A 25179-nucleotide genomic window follows, 5' to 3' on the forward strand; every position below is an offset into this window, starting at 1 on the left:
GGGAGAAATATAAAAAAGGGGAAGCGGGCTTCCCTGGTGGCACAGTGGTTGAGAATCTGCCTGCCAGTGCGGGGGACGCGGGTTCGAGCCCTGGTCTGGGAAGATCCCACATGCCGCGGAGCAACTGGGCCCGTGAGCCACAATTACTGAGCCTGCGCGTCTGGAGCCTGTGCTCGGCAGCAAGAGAGGTCACGATAGTGAGAGGCCCGCGCACCGTGATGAAGAGTGGCCCCCGCTCGCTGCAACTAGAGAAAGCCCTCTCACAGAAACGAAGACCCAACACAGCCATAAATAAATAAATAAATAAAATTTTAAAAATAAATAAATTAAAAAAAATAAAATAAAAATAAAGAAATAAAAAAGGGGAAGAAAACCCCAATAACCAACCTCCATCTTTGTATACACTGGGTTTATTCTCAGAAAGCTGCTGGGATCAGCCAAAGTGCAGACAAAGACAGGAAAATGCAGGACCAGGAAGATGAAAATCAAAGGGAATATCTTAGAAGTATCTGCAAAGCCCTAAGTCTGTGTGAGGTGTGGATGGAGCAGAGGTGGAACCTGCAGCCTCAAGCAGGCATATATATACATGTATCTGTACATATACATACATACATATTCATATACATGTAACTGTATGTGTATATATAAACACACGCACACACACATTTATACGTTTATCTATATATCTATTGGTGTGTGTGTGTTATTCTATGGATGGGACAAGCAACTGTAATGTCTCCAGACTCCTTTCAGCAAAGTCTCTTCCTCTCCCCCGGAGTATCCGTACCTCTTTCTGCCCCCGGCTACATAACCTCAGCACAAGCATCCAAATCAGAACATAGATATGTAAAACTTGGAGTTCACACCAATTTCTCCAGTCCAACCTCACAGAGTTCTTTTTAAGCTTCTCACTTTCCATATTTGTAACTCCCTCCTATGACAGAGAGAAACCTGCTCTCACCATCCTCCATGTATTTCCTTATTTTTCCCAATACCCCTGTGGATAACAGATCTCCCCGCCATGCTGGCTGTCCCCTCTGCCCCACCCCTGTGGCTGGCTGCTGCTTGGTCCAGCTGTGCCAATCCCACTCCCCGTTAGCCTCCGCGGTGCTGGCTGCTGCCTCTTCAGGCCTTGGCCCTGACCATGCCAGTTGCTGGGAAGGGAAAGTTAATTAATTTATTTTCGAATGGTGTGATGTAGAGATATAGCTTTTTTTTTTTAATGGATAACCAATTGTCCCAACACCTATTCTCAATTATTTGAAATGCTATCCACAATTTTGTGTCAGTAGCTGATGATCTTTTCTCTTCTGTTAATCTTTTTTTTCTGTTTGTGACCCAATATCATCCTTTAATGACTGTGATTGTATATTTTGATACGTGGTAGTTAGAGGCCCCTCAGTATGCTTAAAAAGTATCTAGCTCTTCTTAAGTATGCATTCTTCCAGATGAGTTTTAGCATTAGCGTATCAATTTTGTTAAAAATCCTACTGTAATTTTGATTGGAATTACATTGAATTTGTAAATTATTTGGGTAAAATGGCACCTTTACCAGATCAAGTCTTCCCATTAGGGAACATGGTATGCCTTTTCGTTTATGCAGTTTTTAAAATTTCCTTCACTGAACATTTATAGTTTTTTTTGTGTGTGTATCACACATAGTTTGTTCCGAGGTTTAAAAATTTTTTTTCTGTGGCTGTTATTAATGAGATCAAAAGATCTTCTTTCTACATATTTTACACATTATTAAGATTATGCTGCATATACAACTCTGTATCCTGTTTTTTTAACTTAATGTGTCATACAAATTTCTTCACTAATAGTTTTTATGATTTCATAATTGCCCATCAAATTTTCATGTCATAATTTAACCATTAACATACACTTGGCTTCTTTGTATTTCTGTGTCATATAAAATCATCTTCAAAATTTCAAAAATTTATTGTGTGCCTTATAAAGTTGAGTGCTGCATAATTCAGAGAATGTCTGTATACTGAATATAATTTAATTTTCTTGATTACTCAAGGTTAATATAGAATCAGATTTTAATATTTCTTCCACAAGGCCTATAGAGGTGTAGGACTTTTTCCCCCTAGGCTAAAGACAGTAAATTGCGTTGCTTTTTGATCATTAAGTCAATTTTTATGCCTTTTTTTAATCTCTGTCCCGCTTATAGACTTCCAGTCTTCTTACTGCTATCTGCATGCCCACATGGGATAGTTTCTCCTCCCACTTCTAGTTTACTGATTTTAATTTTTTATGAGTTTGGAAACCGGACTGCCAGGTCCTTTAAAATCAAATCCAAGTAAACATTAATAACCTATGAGAAAGGGCTTTGATGAATCTCTAGGAGTAATGGGCTTGATCTTTAGGGCATGGACTTTGGTGATCTCTGTTTTATTTCTGAAGAGGTCTTTTTCCATCTCTTTTATTTCCTTGGTTCTTTGCTGTACTTTAGATAGATGAGATTCTCAGATAGCCAAGTTACACCTGAATGAAGTTTCATTACAATTATTAGGTTGTCAACGTAACATGAAAATGCCCCGCTCCCTTTCTTCTGCTGAATTCTGACTCTCGACTTCCTTTTTTGTTCCTTTCACACTGTGCATCAGGCTTGGTTCACTCAACCTAGAGAAACTGTGACACGGGCTTCAGATGTGTGGGATAAAGTCCAATTGAAACCTTTATTTCCCCTCACTTTTCTTCCTCTCACCTCTTTTTTTTTTTTTATAATTGAAAACTCTTTACATTTCAAATCAACAAAGATATAATTCCATTATATTTTTTAAAAATTCATCTCTTGTCTGAAGCCATTTTGGATTCAAAGAAATTAGGGGTATTCCATTATATGAAAGAAAATAAAGACAGTTTACACAACTCTACTGTTTTCTTCCCTTTACTCATTGCTACTTGATAAGGGCTATGGTACCAAACCATGACTGTGTGGTCATTCTCTGTAAAGGCCAATCATGCTCCCTTTGCTGCCAATAGCTCCTCCTAATATTTAACTCCCTTGTAAGTACTTAGGTGCTTTGAGTAAGGGGATCTGCAGGTTCAATAAAACCCATACAATACTGGAGAATCGACTCAAACTTCTTGTCTTATTAGTGGTGGGTCAGTGGTGTCATGTTTGTATTTGGGTACAATAAATACCCTTGATGATGACAGAATTGTAATTTCTTTAGTATACTGTCTTTGAAAAAAATGTGTCAACAATGAGTGCAAAATAGGTGGTCATCAATGTTTGTGGTTTTAACTTTAGATCAACTTAGAGTTTCTTTTACAATGCCATTCCTTAGTCATCTTTTAATACATGGAATTGTGACATACTTGCATTTGCTGGTGAATGAACGTTTTAAGCTCTTACACAATGGCACAGCCTACCAGTTAAGAGTTTATTTTTGGCAGCATCTTCATTTACGGTATTTGTTTATATGACTGAACATTTCATTACATTTTTATCACCATTTATAAATATGAATAGAAAATGGAAATGCTGATACTAGTAATAAGAAACATAGTTTTCTTAAACTTAATACAACTGAGCAAAGATGGAGTCATTAACTATATACAAAGCAATGACTCTAATTAGGACAAAATCAGAAAATATAATACAAGCTGGAAGTACTTTTTCAAAGATCAGATCTTAAAGGTGAGTTGCAATTAGGAATTGAATAGTGATTTTCAGCTCTCTCGGGGAAAAATGCTCTTGTAATATACCGTGTATTTAATTTTTTTCATAATCAACTTTTGTATATGTGTTCAGGAGTGTATGAACAAACTAGGAGGGAATGGGTTGGAAATAAACTAGGGTTCCACCTGTAGAAAGTTCCAAATGGAACTTAATTTTCCCCCCTTTCCCAGTCGAAATGTCTTTTACAGAATTTACATTGTCAATACAAAGTACCTTCAAACTCTATAGGGAACTGAGGAAGAGGTCTGTGCCTAAAAGTGTCTGTGCCAGACAAACAGATGTGCTTTTTGCCTGTTGCTTTTGCCCACTAACGAGCTCTGCTGCTAAAACTGAACAATTACAGTGGTTTCTTAATTTTCAGGAAGAATGGATTTAAAGGTTTGCATTTTGTGAATTGTTCTTAAATGTTTGATACTTTCTATCTTGTGAAGAGTTGCCAACAAATTTTAAAGGAAAAAAGCAAAATCAACTATACTTCAATAAAATTTAAAAAAAAGGGAAAAGGCAGACATATTATTTCTTAAAATACATTTTTTAATATGTGGGAGATCTGCATAAACAAAATATAGCCAAATTTAGTGTTAGTAAATTTGTGTCAAGTCCATGTGGAAGAATTAAATCCATCAACATTTCATAGGGTTCCACAATGACTACCCTAATTTGTAAGTCCTGCCACCTGAACTAGTTTGAAAACCAACACTTGACACCTCTGACTGCCTTTTGTTATTTTGGGGGAAAGGAATGTTATTAGTTCAGTGGTACAAAGTAATATTTAAAATAAATTTAAAAGACCAGAGGAGTAGAGTAAACGTGAGTGTAAGAAAAATAATGTAACAATGGCTACTGTTTCCCAAGCACTTATTATTTAGCAGGCTTAGTGCTAAGTATTTTGCAAACATAATTTGATTTGATCCTTACAACCATCCTGTGAGGTAACATCACCCATATTAGATAGATGAAAAAAAGAAGGCTCAGAGACTTGCTCAAGTTCACATAGCTGGTAATTGGTGAGTGACACTGAGATTAAAACCCAAGTTTCCAGATTCCAATCATGATCATGTTGTAATGCCTCTTTGTGTGTATAAAATTAAAAAAAAAAAAACGTTTTAGAATTGATATGCAGTAAAGCACACAAATCTTTTTGCACATATGTTAACCTTTGTAATCATTAACCAAATCAAGATATTGACCATTTCCAGTAACCCAGAAGGCTCCCTCCTGCCCCCCCTCAAGTCAATTCCCCCAAAGTAATCACTACTCTGCCTCCATCACCATAGACAGATCCGTTTTAGAGTAATCTAACTTTTTGGAGTTATCACCAAAAAATTCCATCTACCAATCCTTCACCCTGCCATTTCAGCCGTAGTATTCAAAGCTGCTCTAGTTCTAACTTTTCAAGCACTCACTGTAGAGACTAGCTTTTGGAAATGGTTTCATATTCAACCTCCTGTATTATTCTGAAATTCATACTAACTTTGGGGGGAAAAAAAAAAAAAAGTCCTGAAGCAGATTCAAAGGACTTACCAAACCAACCTCTCTTAGAAACACCAGGGACACAGGTTGCTTGACTGAAGTAATTTGGCTTATCTATTTCCAATCACGGCTTCTCATTAGGGACCGGATGACCCCAAAAGGTCGTCTCAGTTGATGGAAGGAAAGACTAACCAGGAAGAGTATGTGACAGTGGTTGCTTTGCGTCATCTTACAGCCCATGAGGAAAACGTATGTCCAGGTATCTTCCACAGTCGGCTTGCTCTTCTATGATGCAAGGGAAAGAACAGTCAAAGGGAAGAGGATCTAGGTGGAGGCAAATGGGGGAAATAGGACCTTCAAGGAGGCTTTAATATGGGGGCTTTCTGTGCCTTGCCGACTAGCTCTCAAAACCGCATTACTTCTTGCCCAACCTGGCAGTGACAGAAGGAGGGTCACAGCTGCACCTCAGGCTCTCAGGCTGGCGTTGGTGAATTTCAGCGGTGATTCTAGACAACACAGTCGGCCTTCTCTCTCTTCCCTCCCCACCCCCAACCCCCCAGGGCTGCCTCTTGCACCTCTTCCCCGATTCCCACCTCAGCCAACTGTGGCGTTTCAAGCAGTCTACAGATTACAGCTCAGCATCAAGGAAAGAATAACTGACATTTATAAGGACCAATGACTCACCTGTGCGTGTGAGGTGACTGAAGTGGGGGAGGGGGGCATCTAAAGGAACGTTCCGGCCCTCAAAGCAGGAGGACTGGCCCAGAAATGGGCGCACGTGACAACAGCATCACCCAGCGCGATCTCACCCCTGGCGGCAGAGCTGAACTATCTAGGGCCTGGAGATCTATTGAATTCCCCTTCCGCTTCCTCACAAAATACCAAGGACCCCGCCAGTCAGAGGCCCCTGAGGAAAAGAGGAATGCCCAAACCTCACAGGGCGGCAGAGCCACGGTTCACCTTCTCCGCGCAGAGAAGGGTTTGGTCTCTGTTCTCTCTCGAAGCTGCTCATCACCCACAAACTGTGGAGAGGGCAGGGCTGCCCGTTCTTTGGAGGGTGCGACGGCCCCGTCGCGAAGGCAGCGCCACCGGGAGGCCGGGAGCTGCGGGTTCCCGGGTGCCGGTCAATTGGGCGCTGGCAACGCGGGCCAGTGATACCCAACCGCCCCACCCCCCCGCAGGGGAAGCTGGGAACTCTCTGAGCGCAGGGCAGGGGTCGCCCTTAAGGCCTCCGGCCTCGCCCTCCGCGCATGCTCTGCGCGGCCCCGCCCCCAGCCGCGTTCGCATCCCAGCTGAGCGCTCACTTCAGGGCTGAGAGCTGACGAAGCGCTGAGGCGGAGAGCCGGCGTCTGTGAGGCGGCCGCTGACAGGAGAGGGCCGCCGCGCTTTGCCGGGCGCAGTTTCACCGCAGGCAGCGAAGCGCGGCGAGATGCTCGGGGAATGGCGGGCGGCGCCGGCCTGACAGGAGACCCCGGGGCCTGGGGCTTGACCCCCCACGTGCCAAGAGCACCTCGGAGCGGCAGGTAAGAGACTGGCGAGCCGGGCGGGAAAGGTGGCTTCGTGAAGGGCGGGCGTTCGTCTCCAGCGCCTGAGCTCCAGGGAGAGGGACGGGGCGAGCGGGAGACGGCGAAGTGGGCAGCCAACGGAGCCCATGGCGATTCGGCTACTGATTTATTTTGTGTCCTGAAGTTTTCTTTTATGAAGGATTTGATAAGAGCTGAGAGAAAGAGTACTTGAATAACCGTAAACTTACTCAAAAACTTTTAGGAGAAAAATTCTGTTGGGCAGACTCCTAGTACGCATTTCTTTCTGTACTATTCTCCTTTAACCACCACAGAGTTGACAAAAATTAAATTTTAATCTCCTCGGTGAAATAGCAAACCACAGCTTTTCTAGAGACAGTGAGCCCTTTGGCAAATTTTAAAAATTCGATTATGTAAATAATTTCAAGTTTTACAAACATTTCTCACTTTTGTGAGTAACTGCAACTTTCTGAGTGTGAGAACTTTATCGCTCCCCCCCCCCCAACCCGGCCCCATGCTCCATGTTGATAGCTTTTTGTAAGTTTTTATTTGAAATTTTTTCATATGTGGCGATCGGTAAAGGTGGTTGGTTTTCCTTTGTGATCTACTTAGTAAAAAGGACTTGTCTGTTTACGGTGTAAAATATAAAATAACACACTAGGAAAAAATTTGCCCCTCTTTCTTTAGTGTAGATGACAAGCTGACTATTCAGAATGTCATTTTTCCCCCCAGGCTTCAATGATTTCTGTAATATTTTGCCTTTTTCAGCTAATCTGTGTATGTATGATGGGTACAATTATTCCTTAAATATTTTCCTTTAAATGGACTTGACTCATTTTCTCTTTGTTTTATCCTTGGTTGTCCTCATATCCATGAACTGATAATTTTGTGCTAGTTGTAAATGAAAAACTAGTTCTTCCTGAAGATGTCTTGCTTAATGCACTTGGGAAAGACCACGTCTATGTAACTTTGGTTGCAGATTGATTGCTTTGTATTTTCAGGTAAAGGAACTTCATAATGATTCTTCTTCTTGCTTTTGACAATTTTATTCTATTTTCGTTTTTGGATGTATTAATTGTAGCTATTTATTAGTTCTCAACAGATGTTAATTGACATCACTTTTAATAGATAACTGGTGTTTCCTCCACCCACCACCATCCTACCTTTGTTAAAAACAAAATTACAAAAGAAATACTCTAAAAAAAAAAATACTCTTCTTGCAATCACTAAACAAACCAGGGGTGAATAAAGAAAAAGTTAATATATTCCTCCCCTCTCAGGTCTCTCCCTTCTCCACTGTACTCCTTGGGGTAGCCAACATTAACCAACACTTTGAGTATTTTTCGACATCTTTCTCTTTGCTCAAAAATATATAAGCATATATACACACATATATAGACTTTTTGTAACTTGCTATATTCATTTAAGAGTATATCATGGCTATCTCATGGGTTAGTCAATGGACCTCTCAAAATTAAGAAAAAGCTGAGTAACATTCCATAGTACACTACACCATAATTTATTCTGTTGTTCTCCATCTGATGGATGTTGTTTGTTTTCATTTTTTTTTTTTTGCTATTGTAATCATTAGCCCACTCTAACACATGATTAGAGAAGCAAACATTCTGAATAAAATATTAGCAAAATAAATCCAGCTGTGTATTTAAAAGACATACATCATGATCCAGTAGAGTTTATTCCATAACGGCAAGGACAGTTAAATATTAACATAATTTATTGTATTAACATATTTCAGGGTAAAAATGATATGATTCTCTCTCTTTTGTGGTAAGTGGGGGGTGGGGGATGGAATTTATATTGTATTTCTATAAATTGCATAGGGAGATACCTGCCCAGGCGGGCAGTAGTCCAAGTTTTGTACCATTTTTGATCCTCAAAGTTGATAGACAAAAGCTTTTTTCCTGGAGTCTTTGGGGGAACTTTTTGGGACCTTGGCCTTGGCTTTGACCTTGGCCTCACTTATGGTCTGTGATTGCCAAAGTGTAGTACTCTTGACTATATGGGAAAAGAAAAACAACATACTTCCAGAGACTGGCGTGGATGATATGGGTGAGACTGTCTAATTTAGGGCTGGCACTTTTTAACATCTTGTATTTGACTACTTCGGGCTTAATGAGCACCTTATTGGCCTCTGTACAGATTAATTTTCATTGTCTTGGAAACATTGGCCTGAATCTTTTGAGGCCTTTCTTGTTGTGCTTGTTGACCAAATATGCATTCCCACCTCAGTCTCCATGCATCTGGGAGTCAGGACTGAGGATTGAGGCAGACCCGTGAGCACATTTCTCCCACGTCTCCTGTCCTGGGCCTGATGGTGGGTGTCAGGAGTGGTGGATGTGGAGGGGGCCAGGTAGATGAAGATGGGACTGTGGTGGGGATGGTTATTTCAGGCGATGCTCAACCCATCCTCCCCTTTGATTCTCAAGGGACCTGGGACCCCAGATACAGTTGTCTTTCCTCCTGTTCTGAAGCAGAAGCTTCCAGACCTCAGCCCTCCCAGGGAAATCAAAAGATTGTGTGAGATCCAAGGTTCTGCCAGTCACTCCCTACACGCAGCCCCTATACTCTCCCCATCTGTTTTGTGGGGACAGGAGGCCCTTCTTCTGGGCCCAAACACCACTCAGGTTTTTAGTTGGTCCTGTGGTTCATCATCCCAGTTAGAATATGGGAGGGTGCTTGCAGATCTAGATGAGGGCATCACATGTGATGTACAGTGGGCAGGACCTGCAAATGATGTCTAGTATGACTGTGACTCTTCTGCTATATTGAGGCCCAGGTATTGTGTCTGCTTCATTCACTGAGTTATGTTAAGTGTCTCAGAAAGTGCCTGCATGTAGTAGATGCTTAATATATACTGTGGAATGAATGAACTTCAACCAGAACCATCCCAGGTATCTGAGTGGGCCTGGGGCCTCTCATCCTGCCCACAGAGATCCCTACTCTGGCCACACCAAGGACAAGGACCAGGATCAGCAAGATGGCATCTCAAACCTCCTTTGCATTGGAATAGCAGGTTGCTTTCCATGTGCTTTTCTAAACTCAGGAAGGCCACAGACCAGTGCGGTGTGGCAGATGGCCTTTCATAGGGGAGGGGAAAATAATAACCAGGAACAACCCCGGCACGTCCAGCAGCCCTTTCTGCAGAGCCAGGCGCCAGACAGGCACCTGCCATAGCTGATCCAGTAGTCCCTACAAGGAGGACTCTATGAGGTTTATCCTCTACCACCCTACTTCTTGGAGCAAACTGAGGCTCAGAGAGGTTTGGTCACATTCTCAAACACACACAGCTAGCAGTGGGCAGAGTCACCACTGTGCTGAGGAGGGGGCCACGCTCACCTAGTGAGCCACTGGTCCAGTACCTGTTGGGCGGTGTTGCAAGTGGGGTAGGTGGACAGCAATGTGGCCACGTAGGAGACATTTCTCCCTGGTAGGTACCATGGATTTCACAGGCTTCTACACTGTCTCTTCCTGGAGGGTACCCATCCTGCAGGCCTCATTTAGTTGAAGAGTTGATTCATCTTTGCCTGCAACAACAGGGGACAGTCAGTGGCATCACCATGAACTACCAGGAGGATGGAGGTCTGGAGCTCACCGAAGAACTCCCAGCCCCTCAGGCACATGTGCAAGAGGAGGGCCAGGAGTGCCCTCACTGAAAAAGGCTTTGGCCTTTGAAAGTACATTTTGCGTCTGGTTGAGGAGGAAAGTTATACAATTGTTAGCTTCTAGGCAGTTTGTTAGCTGAGGAACAACAGACCTCCCTGTATTAATAGTCTGTATTACTTCCCCTGGGGAAGCCGGGAGCAGGATCTACGTACAATCCCAGCTCTCCGGATCTGGTGCTTGTTGCTCACAGGGCTGAGTGGGAGCTGCCGATGGCAGGCAGCAAGGCTGCTTCCTTCTCCTTCTGGAGCCCCACCTCCCCGAGAGCAGGTTGAGGGGGGGCAGCAGCCCCAGCAGGAGGGAAGGGATGGGTGTGAACAGGCATTGCCCTCCTACCTTCAAGCCTTGAGGCGCGATGCAGCTGTAAGGGCAAGACGTGTGTCCCTTCCCCCTGCCCAGCCTCGCTGCCACCGCGCCAGGAGAGGAACTGCGGAGCCCACACTTGCAAACTCCCCTATAAGTCTCAGGGTGCAGCGCCCCCCTCCCCAAAATTCCCCACAGCCTCCACCTCTCGCGGGTGGTCTCAGTCCCTGTCCGGAGACCTGTGCCAATGACCCCAGTGGCGGTTCCGCTTTCTCCTCCCTCGTTGGTGTGATCTTGCGTCCGCAGTGTGATGGGAAACCATGCGGAGAAAATGACCTGCCTAAGTTATTAGGAAGTTCCCACAGCCGACCCGACGGGCCCCACATCAGAATCTCCTACATCTTCTCCAATGATGATGAGGCCGTGGAGCCTCAGCCGCCGCCCCAGAAGCCGGATGGCGGCGGCGGCCGTTTGCCCAACTGCAGGGACGCGCAGTCGCTGCCCCCGCCTGTGGATCTCTTACCCGCGGCTGCGCGAGGTGGGGCGCTCCGAGTTCTACCGCCACGAGTGCATCTACCAGAAAAGCTTTGCGCGGGCTCCGTGGCGGTGAGCACCTACACGCCCGAGAACCTGCTCAACAATGCCGACCTGGCGACCTGGGGGAGTTCGACCTGGGGGAGTTAGTGTGGCAGGCGCAGTACCCGCACAGGACTGTATACGTGGGCAATTTCCAGGTGGTGCATTTGCATCGGCTGGAGGTGAGCAACAGCCTCCCACCCGACGCGAGCCGCGTGGTGAACCATCTACAGCTACGAGCTGCGGAGACCCAGCGCCACGGTGCGGAGCGCGAGCTGAGCAGACGCCACTCCGAGAGCTTCACCCGATTGATGCCGCCTAGGCCAGCGCGGGTTCAAGATCAGCGACGAGCCGCGCTTCGGCCAGCAGCCCTACGGGGTGCAGATCCAGCTCTTTGCCCAGCGCAACCACGCGCTCAAGTTCCAGAGCCTGGAGGACCTGATTATGGAGAAGCAGCACAAAGACCACTTCGGGCGTGCAGCGGCGCTGCAGGAGCTCGCCAAGCACCTGCACCCTGCGGAGCTGGGGGAGGGCGAACGCAACGCCATGCAGACTGCGCCGCCTCCCTGGCGCCCCCCTGCGCCAAGCCGGGAGAAGGAGGACCGACAGGCGGTGGTGCACTGATGCGCGAGCTGAGTGCGGAGCTGTGAGGCGAAGCTGTTTGCAGCACCTGCTGCCCCCTCCCTTCCCTCACTCCCTCCTCCACCACCTTGTGGTCCCTGTCTGGGTTCCTGGGCCATTTGGAAAACGGAGAGTTGGCGAAATGCGCAGGCTTTGGCTTGAGCTTGTTATCTTGGACGGAGGAGGAAGAGGGAGCAGGTAGGAGCCCTTTGGCAGGGGGAGATTCCTGTCCGCCCGCTCAATCTTTCGTCCTTTCTGAAGTGGGGTCAACTGTTGACTTGCCTGACAATTAATCCCTGCTAGACCTGGATCCAAAAATCGACGCTTCTAACGCGCGCGGGGGTGGAGAAAAGTCGGAGTACCGTCGCCTGCCATTGCCTCCTACCCGCTTCCGTTCCCACCCTGGGCTTGGAGGATGCCCTGTACTAAGGCCAGAGCCGGTTTGTGGTGGCGTTACCCCCGCCGAGCTGTCTGTGGGATCCGGGAGTAAGGAGTGATTTATTTTATGGGATTCCTAGGGTGCAAAGCTGGTGAAATCAGGACCGGGTCTGGGAGCAGCAGGCTAAAACCTAGCAGCCTTCTATGATGTGTAACAAATAGTTGAGTAAATTTGGGCTACAAAACACAGAGTTTGCTACCTCCTTCCTCCCCATCCCCAAGCAATTCATCTTCTGGAGCTGGCTTCTAGCTGAGTCTCCTGCTCCCTCCTGCTCCAGCTGCCACCTCCCAGGTTACAAGTAAATCACAGGCCAGCTAGGAGAAGGATCAATTATGGTTCTGTTTTGCTGCCTTTGTTTCTCGCCTGCTGTTGTAGGCGCTTACAGCTGCTTTATTTGTTATCAAAGGAGGGAATAGCCCTTTGTGTCTCTGATCTAATTAAACCTGTTTGGCTGCATTCATCCGCCAGGTCACACGTTGGCTGGTGTCACCCCATAAAGTATCCACTACAGAAGCAGCCAAACAGGGTCAATATATATATTTGACTATCATCATTGACTGTTAATGATGTACCACACTCAGCCCTGGTCTGGGACTTTGAAGAAATATCAGTCTCCTTTTGGAAATGTAGATCTAGTTCCTGTGTTTAATAATCTTTAAAGTTTAGTAATAAGCTCTGTGTTTATAGTCTCCTGGTTGTGGAAGAACAGAGCAAGATAAATGTGGGTAAAGACATGTAACAGAGAGCCTGCAATACCTAACAGATTTGGATTTTCTTTTATGCTTAACACAGTAGCGAAAGTTGAAAGAAACGACCAATGTGCAGGCAGCAGTAGGGAAGAACAGAGCAGCACTGTCTAGCAGCTCTGGGGCCTGGGGAAGCCAGCTCTCTTTTTCACTCCCTAATCTCTGTCTCCCTCCTTTGCCCTCAAATGGAAAGTGAACGTCATTGATCACACTGAGGCATAGCAGTGACCAGCTGTTGTTACAAACGTCTTTGTGAGAAATCTGAATTTGAGGGAAGAACGCCTGTAAAATCCATACCAAGAGTAGCATTCTCCATCTAGAGAAGAGATTTTTGATAATAGGGCTTGAAAATGAACTAGAAGAGGAAATAGATCTACTCCAGATGCTGCTTTCCAGTGCAATGCAAACGTTTTTACAGGGTACCAGAAGTGTGAAATATGTTATGCTTCAGAATGATGATTCCGTTGGAAGTTTTCTTAGGGTTATCATGCTTAAAGTAAAGCAACAACCCACCAGTGAAGGTTCCAGAAAAGGGAATCACATCAACTGTTGGATCTTTCCTGAAAATGGCAGTGTTGTGGATAAGAGTTTTTAATGCCCGGACAATGGCTACATTGGCACTTAAAAATATATATATAGGGCTTCCCTGGTGGCGCAGTGGTTGAGAGTCTGCCTGCCAGTGCAGGGGACACGGGTTCGAGCCCTGGTCTGGGAGGATCCCACATGCCGCGGAGCAACTAGGCCCGTGAGCCACAACTACTGAGCGTGCGCGTCTGGAGCCTGTGCTCTGCAACGGGAGAAGCCACGATAGTGAGAGGCCCGCGCACCGTGATGAAGAGTGGCCCCCACTTGCCACAACTAGAGAAAGCCCTCGCACAGAAACAAAGACCCAACACAGTCAAAAATAAAATAAATTAAAAAAAATATATATATATATATAAGGACACGGGGAGGGAGAAGGGTAAGCTGTGATGAAGTGAGAGACTAGCATTGACTTATATATAGTACCAAATGTAAAATAGATAGCTAGTGGGAAGCAGCCGCATAGCACGGGGAGATCAGCTCAGTGCTTTGTGACCAACTAGAGGGATACGATAGGGAGGGTGGGAGGGAGACCCAAGAGGGAGGAGATGTGGGGATATATGTATATGTATAGCTGATTCACTTTGTTATAAAGCAGAAAGTAACACACCATTGTAAAGCAATTATACTCCAATAAAGATGTTAAAAATATATATATATTTAATAATATTTGTTTCTCCTTAGGAATAAGACGTTAGAACTATTTTGTCCTGTACAATTTCATGATTAATTTTATAGGATAAGAAGAAAAGAAGCGTGATGGTCAAGACTTCACAAAGGAAGCAACGTGATTGTAGAAACCAATCCAAAGCGTGGTTTAAGCACCTCCATCCCTTTGAGAATGTCTGTACATATTCAAGAGGCTGGTTACTAGAATCACATCCTATCCTGGCAATGAGATCAGATGCCATCAATGGGAGGAAACCTTGGACAAGCCCCAGCAAGTGCTCTGGCAGAAGAGACTGCATGGATTCCAGGCCTTCAGTGGAACCAGAGAACCCTTAAGTACTTTGGATCTTGCCAAAGCCTTGCAAAAACTTGCAACTAGTTGCAGAGGTGAATCTCTGCCAGGAGTTCTCACGGGTGGTCTGAACTCCAGCCCCAGGCCCACCCTTGCCCAGTCTTCAGATTTGGCAGAGATGATTCCAGGAGCTGGTCTGGGTATCTCACAGCTCCTCTGCAAACGATTTCCGGTGACTGAGGAAGGTATCAGGAAACAGGAAAGTGAAGATGGCAAGAGAGAGACTGAGGATAGCATTGATTGCAGACAGGCTAGCTATCAAGGCAGAAAAAGTGAGGGGCTAAGAAGGATGTCCTGACAAACACTGTTGAAAAAAAAGAGAAAATGGTGCAGATGAAATGGTACACCACAGCACTTTATTAATGACTCTGCAGTGTCTGTAAGTTTTTCTTGCTTTGAGCTCTTGAAGCTTTAAAATAAACCAATACTTTTCTTTCATTAAATTCTTTTGCGTGGCATAGAAAATATAGACAGTGATCTATTTATATTTGTTTGTTTGTTTTTTGCTGGCCCCTCAGCTTGCGGGATCTTAGTTCCCCGACGAGGGATCAAACCCAGGCAGTGAAAGCGCCGAGTCCTAACCACTGGACTGCCAGGGAATTCCCTAGACAGTGATCTTTTTGAGGGGAGTGATTTGGTTTCTGGTGAGAAGAGGAGATCTTTCCTCTTCATGTTGTTATCTCATTTTCCTCTCTATGTATGTTATTTATTTGTATTTTAAAGTCAATAGAGAGTTATCAAAGTTATGGGATTATTCAGTTTTTTTGCGCTTACAATCACAGAATAAAATCTACCTTTTCACAATAGATTATCCTTTTTTGTATAATACCCAGTAGATTCCAAAATAATATTTCATTAAAGAGCTGTTATAATTATGTTCTCAAATAAGATATCTACTACTAGGTCTCTATTTTTGTGTTGTTGCATGCTAATTCAGAGTTGCATATAATGAGATACCAAACTTTTCCTCATTTTTAAAGATTTTTATGTGTTGAAAATTTGATTCATGAAAATTGACATGCCATTTGGGGTATCATGATATCAAAAGAGACTGTTTTCAGCATCATTAATCTAACAATAAGTCACTGCTTGTTGGGATTTATTTGCCTGTTTGCCTCATCAAGCATGTTGTATTATTCAAATCCTCTTTATCATGACTTACTTTTGTCTGAGGGATTTATAGTTTCTGAGAGCGAGGTGTTAAACAATAATAGAGCATCTGTAGTATTTGTTTCATGCCTGGGATGCTTCGCACTGCCTGTTAGGGAGTTTCTGCTTTAACTGTTTGGTTAGATTCAGTGCAAAAAAAAAAGAAAAAAAGACTATCTTTTTTTTCTCTCAGACCTTTCCCCTGAGTTTTATTAATCTTTAAATCCAAAGCAGACCCTCTCTCTCTAGAGTTTGATATTACTCAGGGATTCAGTCTTCCCAGATACCTAGTCATTTCAGCTCCCAAGTCCCAAGGCTGATTGCAAAGTCATGTCAGACCCACTCATTCCTTCTTGGTCTGTTTCCCACCTTGGAGGACCTGTGATGAGGGAAAGGAGTCGCCAAGGCAGATTTTCTGGACGTCCTGGTGAATCTGAACAGCAGAGAATGAAGTAGTTCAAGGGGAACTTGAGACTGTCAGGGCTTCGGGGAAGGGGATGCAGAATATGGAGGAATAGAGATGGGGTGATGGCTGCGCAGGAGTCGAGGAGAGACGTGTGTAGTGGGTGACTAGGTAGGCAGACCTCACACTTAAGTGGGATGTTGATTTTGTTCATTGACAATGTCTGTGCCTGTTTCACCAATCCTGGTGTCCCTGAGGGATGATATGGTGTGAAACCATAAGACAGAAGTTGCAGTTGTCTTTAGGACATAATGAAGGGGAAAACTTTTATCTCGGTACAGTGTGAACCAGGTAGGGGCCAAGTCAAGAAAGACCCAGAGGTTGTGTCTGACCAATGTGGTTTATTTCTGTTCCGGCCAAGCTCCTTTGGAACCTGACTGGGTAAAGGGGACTCAAGCAGATGTCACTGCAGCTTCCTCAGGTCCACGCGTGGCAGGTAATAGCCCAGGTGTTGTTGCTGAGCCTCGCAGTCTTCCTCCTCCTTCCGCCTGGAAACAGTGACCTGTGAGGGTGAGCAGAGGGCATCAGAATGGACCAGTCATTGCCAAGTATCGGGGGCTACAGGGGAGGGACATGGCCACAGCCACAGAGACCTGATGTTCCTGTGTGTCTCTCTTCCTTTTTTCTCTTTTTCTCTTAATTTTCTCTCCCAGCCCTTTTCCTCTCTTTTCTCCTGCTTTCACCTCTTTCTCTTCTTCTCTCTTCCTTTTAACTTTTTGTTTTCTACCATTTTCTCTCTGATATCCCCTTCATATCTTCTGTTTTCCTCCCCCCCACCCCAGCTTAACTGATGTATAACTGACATACAGTGAACTGCATACATTTAAAGTGAATGATTTGATAAGTTTGGATTATAAACTTATTGAACCATCCCCACAATCGAAATAAGGAATGCTCATTATCCCCCCAATTGTCCTCATGTTCTTTTGCAGTTCCTCCTCCCCTGCTATTTACAAACACATTCTTATTCCCAGACAACCACTGATCTGATTTCTGGCCTCAGAGATTAGCTAGTATTTTCAAGAGTTTGTTTATAAATGGAATCATACAGTAAGTACTCTTTTTCATCTGACTTCTTTCATTCAGCATAATTATTTTGAGATTAATCATTGCATGTGTTAATAATCCTATTATTAACACATTGCATGTGTTAATAATACTATTATTGCTAAATAGTATTGAGTTGTGTGGATATACCACAGTTTGTTTATCCCTTCCCCTGTTGATGGACTTCTGGGTTGTTTTTAGTCTTTGGCTAGTACAAATATTATTATGAACATCTGTGTACAAGTCTTTGTATAGACATATGTTTTCATTTCTCTTGGATAAATTCTTAGGACTGGATTGTTGCATAGATGTAAGTAACTTCTTTTAAAATTTGTTTTTTAATTGAACTATAGTTGGTTTACAATGTTGTGTTAATTTCTGCTGTACCGCAAAGTGACTCAGTTATACACATATATACATTCTTTTATATTCTTTTCTATTATGGTTTAATCTCAGGATATTAGATATAGTTCCCTGTGCTATACAGTAGGACCTTGTTTAGCCATTCTATATGTAATAGTTTGCATCTACTAACCCCAGTGTAACTTTTAAAGATGTGTCCATGTTATTTTTTACCAGCACTATATGTGAGTTCCACTTGCTTCATATCTTCACCAACACTTGTTATCATCTTTTTAATTTTAGCCATTCTCATGTGTAGTGGTATCTCATTATGACTTTCATTTATATTTCCCTAATGACTAATGTTATTAAGAAAAGGAAAAGGCAAACTACACACAGACTAGGAGAAAATATTTGCAAAACATATCCCCGGCAGAAGACAGGTATTTGTAATATATAAAGGGCTCTTACAACCTGATAGTAAGAAGACAACAACACTTCCTTGCTTACCAGGAAACAGCAGATCAGGCACATGATGAGCCCCAGGAGTCCTGCCAGGCAGATGAGGATGATGGCCCAGAAGGGGAGGTCTGGGGAGACAAGTGCTTGTGTGAGCCACCTTCTATCGTTCCCCTAGGGCTCCTGATTCCCCCTACTGTGCCTCAAAGTCCTTAGCATGGGTTGGCCAACATTCATCATCATCCAATACCCTGGGTACATGGTTCCCTTTAGTGAGGCAGAGAATCAAAATATTCCCTCCCCATCCTGGCCTGGAGCGTCTTTGAGGCTTACCCGAATTCTCAGTCAAGACATCGTTTCTGTTGGGAGAATACCCTGAAAGTGAATGAAATGGAGAATGCATGTGAGTGTGTTTTACTTTTTTAAATAAAACTTTTCAAATACACAGAAAAATAGAACCACATTATAAACGTCCATCACCTAGAAATAACAATATATAATTTATCCAGTTAAAACAGTATCATACCCAATGTATAAATTATTAACACTTGCTACCCTTGCATCATCCCGTAATTCCATTTAAATATTAAAGTCATGTAGCCATAATGATGTTTCACTCCATTTTAGTTTGTATCACTGGAAAATGAGGATATTTTGCTACATAATAACAAAGCCATTATCACACTACCAGAGTGATATTTCAAATCATACCTCTGGGAGTGGATGACTGATGATGGGCTGGACCATCTTATGCTAGTGGAGGGGAGAATGGATCATCACAGTTGACAAGACCATGGCATCTCTTTAAATTTATAAATTCCCACTCAAAACTCTCTTCTCTGGCTATGAATACATTCACTCCCTTCTCCTTTACTGAGTTTTTAATGCTTATTTTCCAGGATTCACCTATACTGTAACTTCCTCCAGGAAGCCTTCTTATTACCACTCCCAAGTATGGATTGGTTCACATAAAATAATTTATAATTTTAAATTGCCTATTCTTGTTATTTCCAACTGCAACACAAACTCTATGAGGGTAGGGACACATAGCACCCATTGGGCAACGGGAGAGGGTTTCAGGTCCCCCTGCTCATACAACCCCGGGCAAATTCTTAAGATACGCAGACTGATACGAGCAGGAACAAGTGCCTTTTTTATTTATTTATTTTATTTAATTTAATTTTTCATTTTTTTTCCTACATCCACTTGGAGGTTTATTCTTACTTCCATTCAAACCAGGTTTACAAAATATATGATGTGATTAATTAATTCATTAATTAATTTTTTACTTTAAAAACATTTTTTTTTAATTAAAAAACAATTTTTAACATCTTTATTGGAGTATAATTGCTTTACAGTGTTGTGTTAGTTTCTGCTGTATAACGAAGTGAATTAGCTATATGTATACATATATCTCCATATCCCCTCCCTCTTGTGTCTCCCTCCCACCCCTCTAGGTGGTCACAAAGCACCGAGCTGATCTCCCTGTGCTATGCAGCTGCTTCCCACCAGCTATCTATTTCACATTTGGTAGTGTATATATGTCAGTGCTACTCCCTCACTTTGTCCCAGCTTACCCTTCCCCCTCCCCGTGTCCTCAAGTCCATTCTCTACGTCTGCGTCTTTATTCCGGTCCTACCCCTGGGTTCATTAGAACCATTTTTCTTTTAGATTCCATATATATGTGTTAGCATATGGTATTTGTTTTTCTCTTTCTGACTTACTTCAACAAGTGCCTTTTTAAATTAAAATTAATTTTAATTAAGTGAAATTTAAAAAATCTGGTAGTCAGTACTATTAAAAATCATTAACCATAAAAGCCAGTCACAATGGCCATGCTTAAATAAGAGCTTCATGTGGCTTATGCACTGGATAGCACAGATATATAACATTTCCTTCACTAAGAAAGTTCTATTGCATGGTGCAGTCTAGGAGAAGGCGAGTGTCTCCTATATCCCACTGAATGTCCTTTCCTATCCCTCAGTAGTGGGTAAAATCTGTGGGAGTATGCACCTCCTGCCAGCCTGGGAAAGTTCAGTGCTGACTCATCCCCAAGTCTCCAGATTCCCAGGAAAGTCCCCATGTGAGGAAATTAGAAGCCCCCACTTCTGCCCCAATGATCAGGGAGCCTTACCATCCACAAGGACACTATTCCTGTCCAGGATAAAATTCTGCAGCTGGGTACCATTCTTGGTCAGCTGCAGGAATTCCTCATAGATGGCAACTCTGTCAAGTCTCTGAGCCAATGGTGAGAAGTTACACTGAGCATCTACCCCAGTGTGGTTGCTGGGGGCCTCAGACCTGGAAGGACACAAGGGATGAACAAGGGTATCTGGAATTCTACCCCGGTTCCTGGTTCCCTGGTTCTAGTCCTGTCTAGGAGAACTTTCTGCAATGATGTAAACATTTGTGTCTGTACTATCCAATACAGTCATTATTTGCCCCATGTTGTTATCGAACACTTAAAATATGGCTAGTGTGAGTGAGAAACTGAATGTCTCATTTTATTTAATTGAATTAATTTATAAATAAGTAGCTGCAGGGAGAACATTTTGAAATGTTGGAGTAAGGACTTCTGAAAATCCGTGAAAAGAATGAGAACACTGGCAAACATGGTCAAAATCAACTTTTTCAGAAGTCTAGAAATTAACCGAAGGCTTGCAACAATTCAAGCAGCATTTAGTTAAGAAAAAATGTTTGAATCTTGGTAAATGGAGTAAACGTTACGGTGTTATAACTTGCACAGTTCTCATCCTGCTCTCACAAGGGGCTCAGTAACTTTGAAAACCATAATGGGTTTAGAGCTCCCCAAAAGACCCATCACCATTGAATTGTCACTATTTGACCTATCTGGCAGCTCCTTGAAAAAGCCTCATTTTCAGAGCTTGTCTTTATTTGACTCAGAGTTTGTTTATTGGAGTATAATTGCTTTACAATGTTGTGTTAGTTTCTGCTGTATAACAAAGTGAATCAGCTATATGTATACGTATATCCCCATATCCCCTCCCTCTTGCATCTCCTTCCCACCGTCCCTATCACACCCCTCTAGGTGGTCACAAAGCACCGAGCTGATCTCCCCATACGATGCAGCTGCTTCCCACTAGCTATCTATTTTACATTTGGTAGTGTATATATGTCAGTGCAACTCTCTCACTTCGTCCCAGCTTACCCTTCCCCCTCCCTGTATCCTCAAGTCCATTCTCTACATCTGCGTCTTTATTCCTGTTCTGCCCCTAGGTTCTTTAGAGCCATTTTTTTTTTTTTTTAAGATTCCATATATATGTGTTAGCATACAGTATTTGTTTTTCTCTTTCTGACTTACTTCACTCTGTATGACAGACTCTAGGTCCATCTACCTCACTACAAATAACTCAGTTTTGTTTCTTTTTATGGCTGAATAATATTCCATTGTATATATATGCCATATCTTCTTTATCCATTCATCTGTCAGTGGGCACTCAGGTTGCTTCCATGTTCTGGCTATTGTAAATAGTGCTGCAATGAACATTGTGGTACATGTCTCTTTTTGAATTATGGTTTTCTCAGGGTATATGCCCAGTAGTGGAATTGCTGGGTCATATGGTAGTTCAGAGCTTGTTTAGTGAGGAAAGCCTAACCCCATGGCACTTGCCACAGTCGGTGGTAATTGTTTTCCACTATATCTGCCCAAGGGAGCAATACCAGTTGAGGCAAGCAAGAGGTGAGCTAATAACTTAAAAGAAAAAATTGGGGAATGAGATGTCTACAGGGGGCTTTGAAAAGCTCCAGTGTATTCCTGGGGATCTAGAAGACCACAAGAGTGCTGTGCAAGACTTGAGAAGGTCTTAAACTCTTACCTCTAGCTGAAAGGTTGGCTTAATATCTAAAAAAATTGATCAATGTAACATACCATATTAATAGAATAAAGGACAAATACCACATGTTTTCTTTTTTTTCCCCACGTTTTCATTAGACACAAAAAAGAATTTGACAAAATATAATTTCATGATTAAGAAAACCTCAACAAACTAGGAATAGAAAGAAACTTTACAAACCTGATAAAGAACATTCATGCAAAGACTACCCCTAACATCATACTTAATGGTGGAAGAGTAAAAACTTTTCCCTTAAGACCAAGGGCAAGACAAGTATGTCTGCCCTCATCTTATATGTTATTCACATCGTACTGAAGGTTCTTATGGGGCCAATTAGGAAAGAAAAAGAAATAAAAGGCATTTAGGTTGGAAAAGAAGATGTTAAACTCTCTATTTGCAGATGACATGACATTGTATATAGAAAAATCCCAAGAAAGACACACACACACACACACTACTAAATCCTATTAGCTCAGCATGATTGTAGGATATAAGAGCAATATGCAAAAATCTATATTGTATTTCTATACACTAGTTATTAACATTCTGAAAATAAAGTTAAGAAAGCAGTTCCATTTACAATAGCATCAAGCAATGTACAAAACACTTTGGAATAAATTTTAAAAAAGAAATGTAAGATTTGTATATTCAAAACTATAAAACTTTGTTCAAAGACTTTTAAAAAGACCTAAATAAATGAAAAGGCATCCTATATTCATGAATTGGGGATTTAATGTTATTAAGATGCTAGCACTCCCCAAATTGACCTAAAGATTAAATTCAATCCCTATCAAAATCCCAGCTGGCTCTTTTGCAGAAATTGATAGCTGATACTAAAATTAATATGGAATTTCAAGGGACTCGAATAACCAAACCAATATGGAAAAAGAACAACGCTGGACAGCGCCACTTCCCAATTGCAAAACTTAGTACTAAACTACAGTAATCGAAACACTGCCACTGGCAAAAAGAGAGACATACAGATCAATGAAATAAAATTTACTGTCTATAAACAAAGTCATGCAATTATGGACAACTGATTTTCAACAAAGTTTCCAAAACAACATGGAAAGGATAGGCTACTTAACAAATAGAGCTGGGACAACTAGATATTCACATGCAAAAGAAGGAAGTTGGACCCCTATCTCAGCATATACAAAAATTAACTGAAAATAAATTAAAGATCTAAATGTAAGAGATAAAATTATATAACCTTTGGAAGAAAACATAAGAGTAAATCTTCATAACCTTGGATTAGTCATTGCTTCCTTAGATATGGTACTAAAAGCACAAGAATCCAAAGGAAAAAGTAGATAAATTGGATTTCACCAAAATGAAAAACTGTTGTGCTTTAAAAGATACTATTATGAACATGAAAATCCAACCTTTTAAATGGGAGAAAATATTTGCAAATCATGTATCTTGTAAGGGTCTAGTATCCAGACTATATTAAGAACTATTATACCCCAACATTAAAAAGAAAAATCAATTTTAAAAATGGGTAAAGGGCTTGAATAAACAGTTCTCCAAAGAAGATATAAAAATGGCCAATAAATATATGAAGAAATGCTCAACATTGCTAATCATTAGGGAAATGCAAATCAAAACTACAATGAGCTACCACTTCACACCCACTAGGATGACTATAGTGGGGGAAAAAAGGACAATACTAATCGTTGGTGAGGATGTGAAGAATTTGGAACCTTCATACATTGCTGAAGGGAATATAAAATGGTGGAACCTCTGTAGAAAATAATTCAGTAGTTCCTCAAAAATTAAACATAGTTACCCTATGACCCTACAATACCCATTCCTATTTATATGCCCAAAAGCATTGAAAACATAAGTTCACGTAAAAACTTGGCTATTAATGATCATAACAGCATTATTCATAATAGCCAAAAAGTGGAAACAATCCAATGTCTATCAGTGGATGTACAGATAAACAAAAGTGGTACAGCCATCCAACAGAATATTATTCAGTCCTAAAAAGGAATGAAGGACTGATATATGTTACAGCGTGGATGATCCTGAGAACATTATGCTAAGTGAAAGAAATCAGTCACAAAAGACCACATAGTGTATGATTCCATTTATATACATTTCATATAAATGGAATGCCTATTGTCCAGAATAGGCAAATCTACAGAGGGAGAAAGTAAATTGTTTGCTAGGGGGTGGGGGTGAGGGAAGAATGAGTGACTGCTAATGGGTGGGTACAAGATTTCTTTTTGGTGTGATGAAAATGTTCCTCCCTCCATTAGGTAGTGGGATAGTTGTACCACTATATAAATATACCACTAAATTATGTACATCAAAAAGGTAAATTTTATGGTATGTTAAACATATCCCAAGAGGTGTATAAAAGTTTTTAATTGCCTCTTATGGCTAGTGGCTACAGTGTTGGACAGCACGGTTAGACTGCTGGATTCTAAGTCATCTGGTTCTAACCCCCCAGCTCCCATGGATTCTGCCTTCAGTGGCCGATTTCTTAAGACATGAATGCTACACTCTATATTCCATGGCCCCCAGCACCAGACACCTTCATGTCTACCTAGGTTGACACAAGCTCTCCTGAGTTTCTAGCCAGCTGTACTCACTGGTTCAGGAACAAGCTGATGTTTGGGTAACAGCTCTATATTCCTAGGGCTCTCCTCCATAACAGCTAGGAACTGAGAGACTATGGCAGTGGGACACTCTCAAAGGACAGAACAAACCTCCATAGTGATTGTGTCCTGAGTTGGAACTCACCTGAATGCTGAAACTTGACAGTCAGAAAAATAATTCTTGATGCTGCTGTTTCGGAAGAGCTGGTTGAGCTGAAAGACAGGGCAACATTTCCTTGGTCAGCATCCATGGCCCATTGGCATCAGAGAATGCCAATTAATCAAAGAGCACACTTCCCCATCTATTTTTTTTTTTTTTTGTCGGTCCAGTGGTTAAGAATCTGTGCTTCCACTGTAGGGGGCACGGGTTTGATCCCTGGTCGGGGAACTGAGATCCCGCATGCTGAGTGGTGCGGCCAAAAAAAAAAAAACAACACGAAAATGAAAAAGAAAACACTAGTCCAGGTCCTGTTCCAGGGTATGACTTGGGCTAGCAAGTGAACCCCTCTATGGCTGTCTCTTAGTTTGTAAAATGGCAATAAGAACCTGTCTTCATGAATTGTTAAAAAAAAAAGTCACCCTCCAGATAACCAACAAGGA

The 25179-nt window shown here is 42.4% G+C and overlaps 2 protein-coding genes, 1 long non-coding RNA gene and 1 pseudogene across 6 annotated transcripts in view; 2 read left to right on the top strand and 2 right to left on the bottom strand.

The window, feature by feature from the left end:
- Positions 1 to 275: 275 nt before the first annotated feature.
- LOC309658706 lies at positions 276 to 6371 on the bottom strand. 2 transcript variants are annotated; one of them, XR_014262378.1, is made up of 3 exons: positions 6100 to 6371; positions 5219 to 5452; positions 276 to 4765 (listed from the first exon to the last, which is right to left on the bottom strand). It is a non-coding gene; the product is annotated as an uncharacterized lncRNA (long non-coding RNA). The 2 variants fall into 2 exon arrangements; XR_014262379.1 differs by having other exon boundaries at positions 5852 to 6356.
- Positions 6372 to 6603: 232 nt separating this feature from the next.
- Positions 6604 to 25179, top strand: part of LOC309658690 (protein LRATD2 pseudogene) — a 249426-nt pseudogene continuing 230850 nt past the window's right edge. The window contains exons 1-2 of the transcript XR_014268290.1: positions 6604 to 6690; positions 7586 to 12069. The product of XR_014268290.1 is annotated as a protein LRATD2 pseudogene (transcript). The remainder of the gene's footprint in view (positions 6691 to 7585; positions 12070 to 25179) is intronic.
- On the top strand, positions 14383 to 15102 carry MBD3L1 (methyl-CpG binding domain protein 3 like 1). Its single transcript, XM_082457547.1, is given in 4 exon segments — positions 14383 to 14451; positions 14453 to 14484; positions 14486 to 14857; positions 14859 to 15102. Coding segments are annotated over 4 exon segments (543 nt in total). The 5' UTR covers positions 14383 to 14397; the 3' UTR covers positions 14944 to 15102.
- The window catches only part of LOC309658650 (mucin-16-like), a 36523-nt gene continuing 27936 nt past the window's right edge, over positions 16593 to 25179 (bottom strand). For both annotated transcript variants that reach the window (XM_082457441.1, XM_082457442.1), the window contains 5 exons: positions 24725 to 24792; positions 20254 to 20420; positions 18453 to 18494; positions 18171 to 18250; positions 16593 to 16773 (listed from right to left, as the gene is read on the bottom strand). In XM_082457441.1, the coding sequence (XP_082313567.1) occupies positions 16675 to 16773; positions 18171 to 18250; positions 18453 to 18494; positions 20254 to 20420; positions 24725 to 24792 (456 nt within the window). In that variant the 3' untranslated portion in view covers positions 16593 to 16674. The remainder of the gene's footprint in view (positions 16774 to 18170; positions 18251 to 18452; positions 18495 to 20253; positions 20421 to 24724; positions 24793 to 25179) is intronic.

The sequence above is a fragment of the Balaenoptera physalus genome (genome assembly GCF_965194825.1).
Source record: "Balaenoptera physalus genome assembly, chromosome: 3".
NCBI lineage: Eukaryota > Metazoa > Chordata > Mammalia > Artiodactyla > Balaenopteridae > Balaenoptera > Balaenoptera physalus.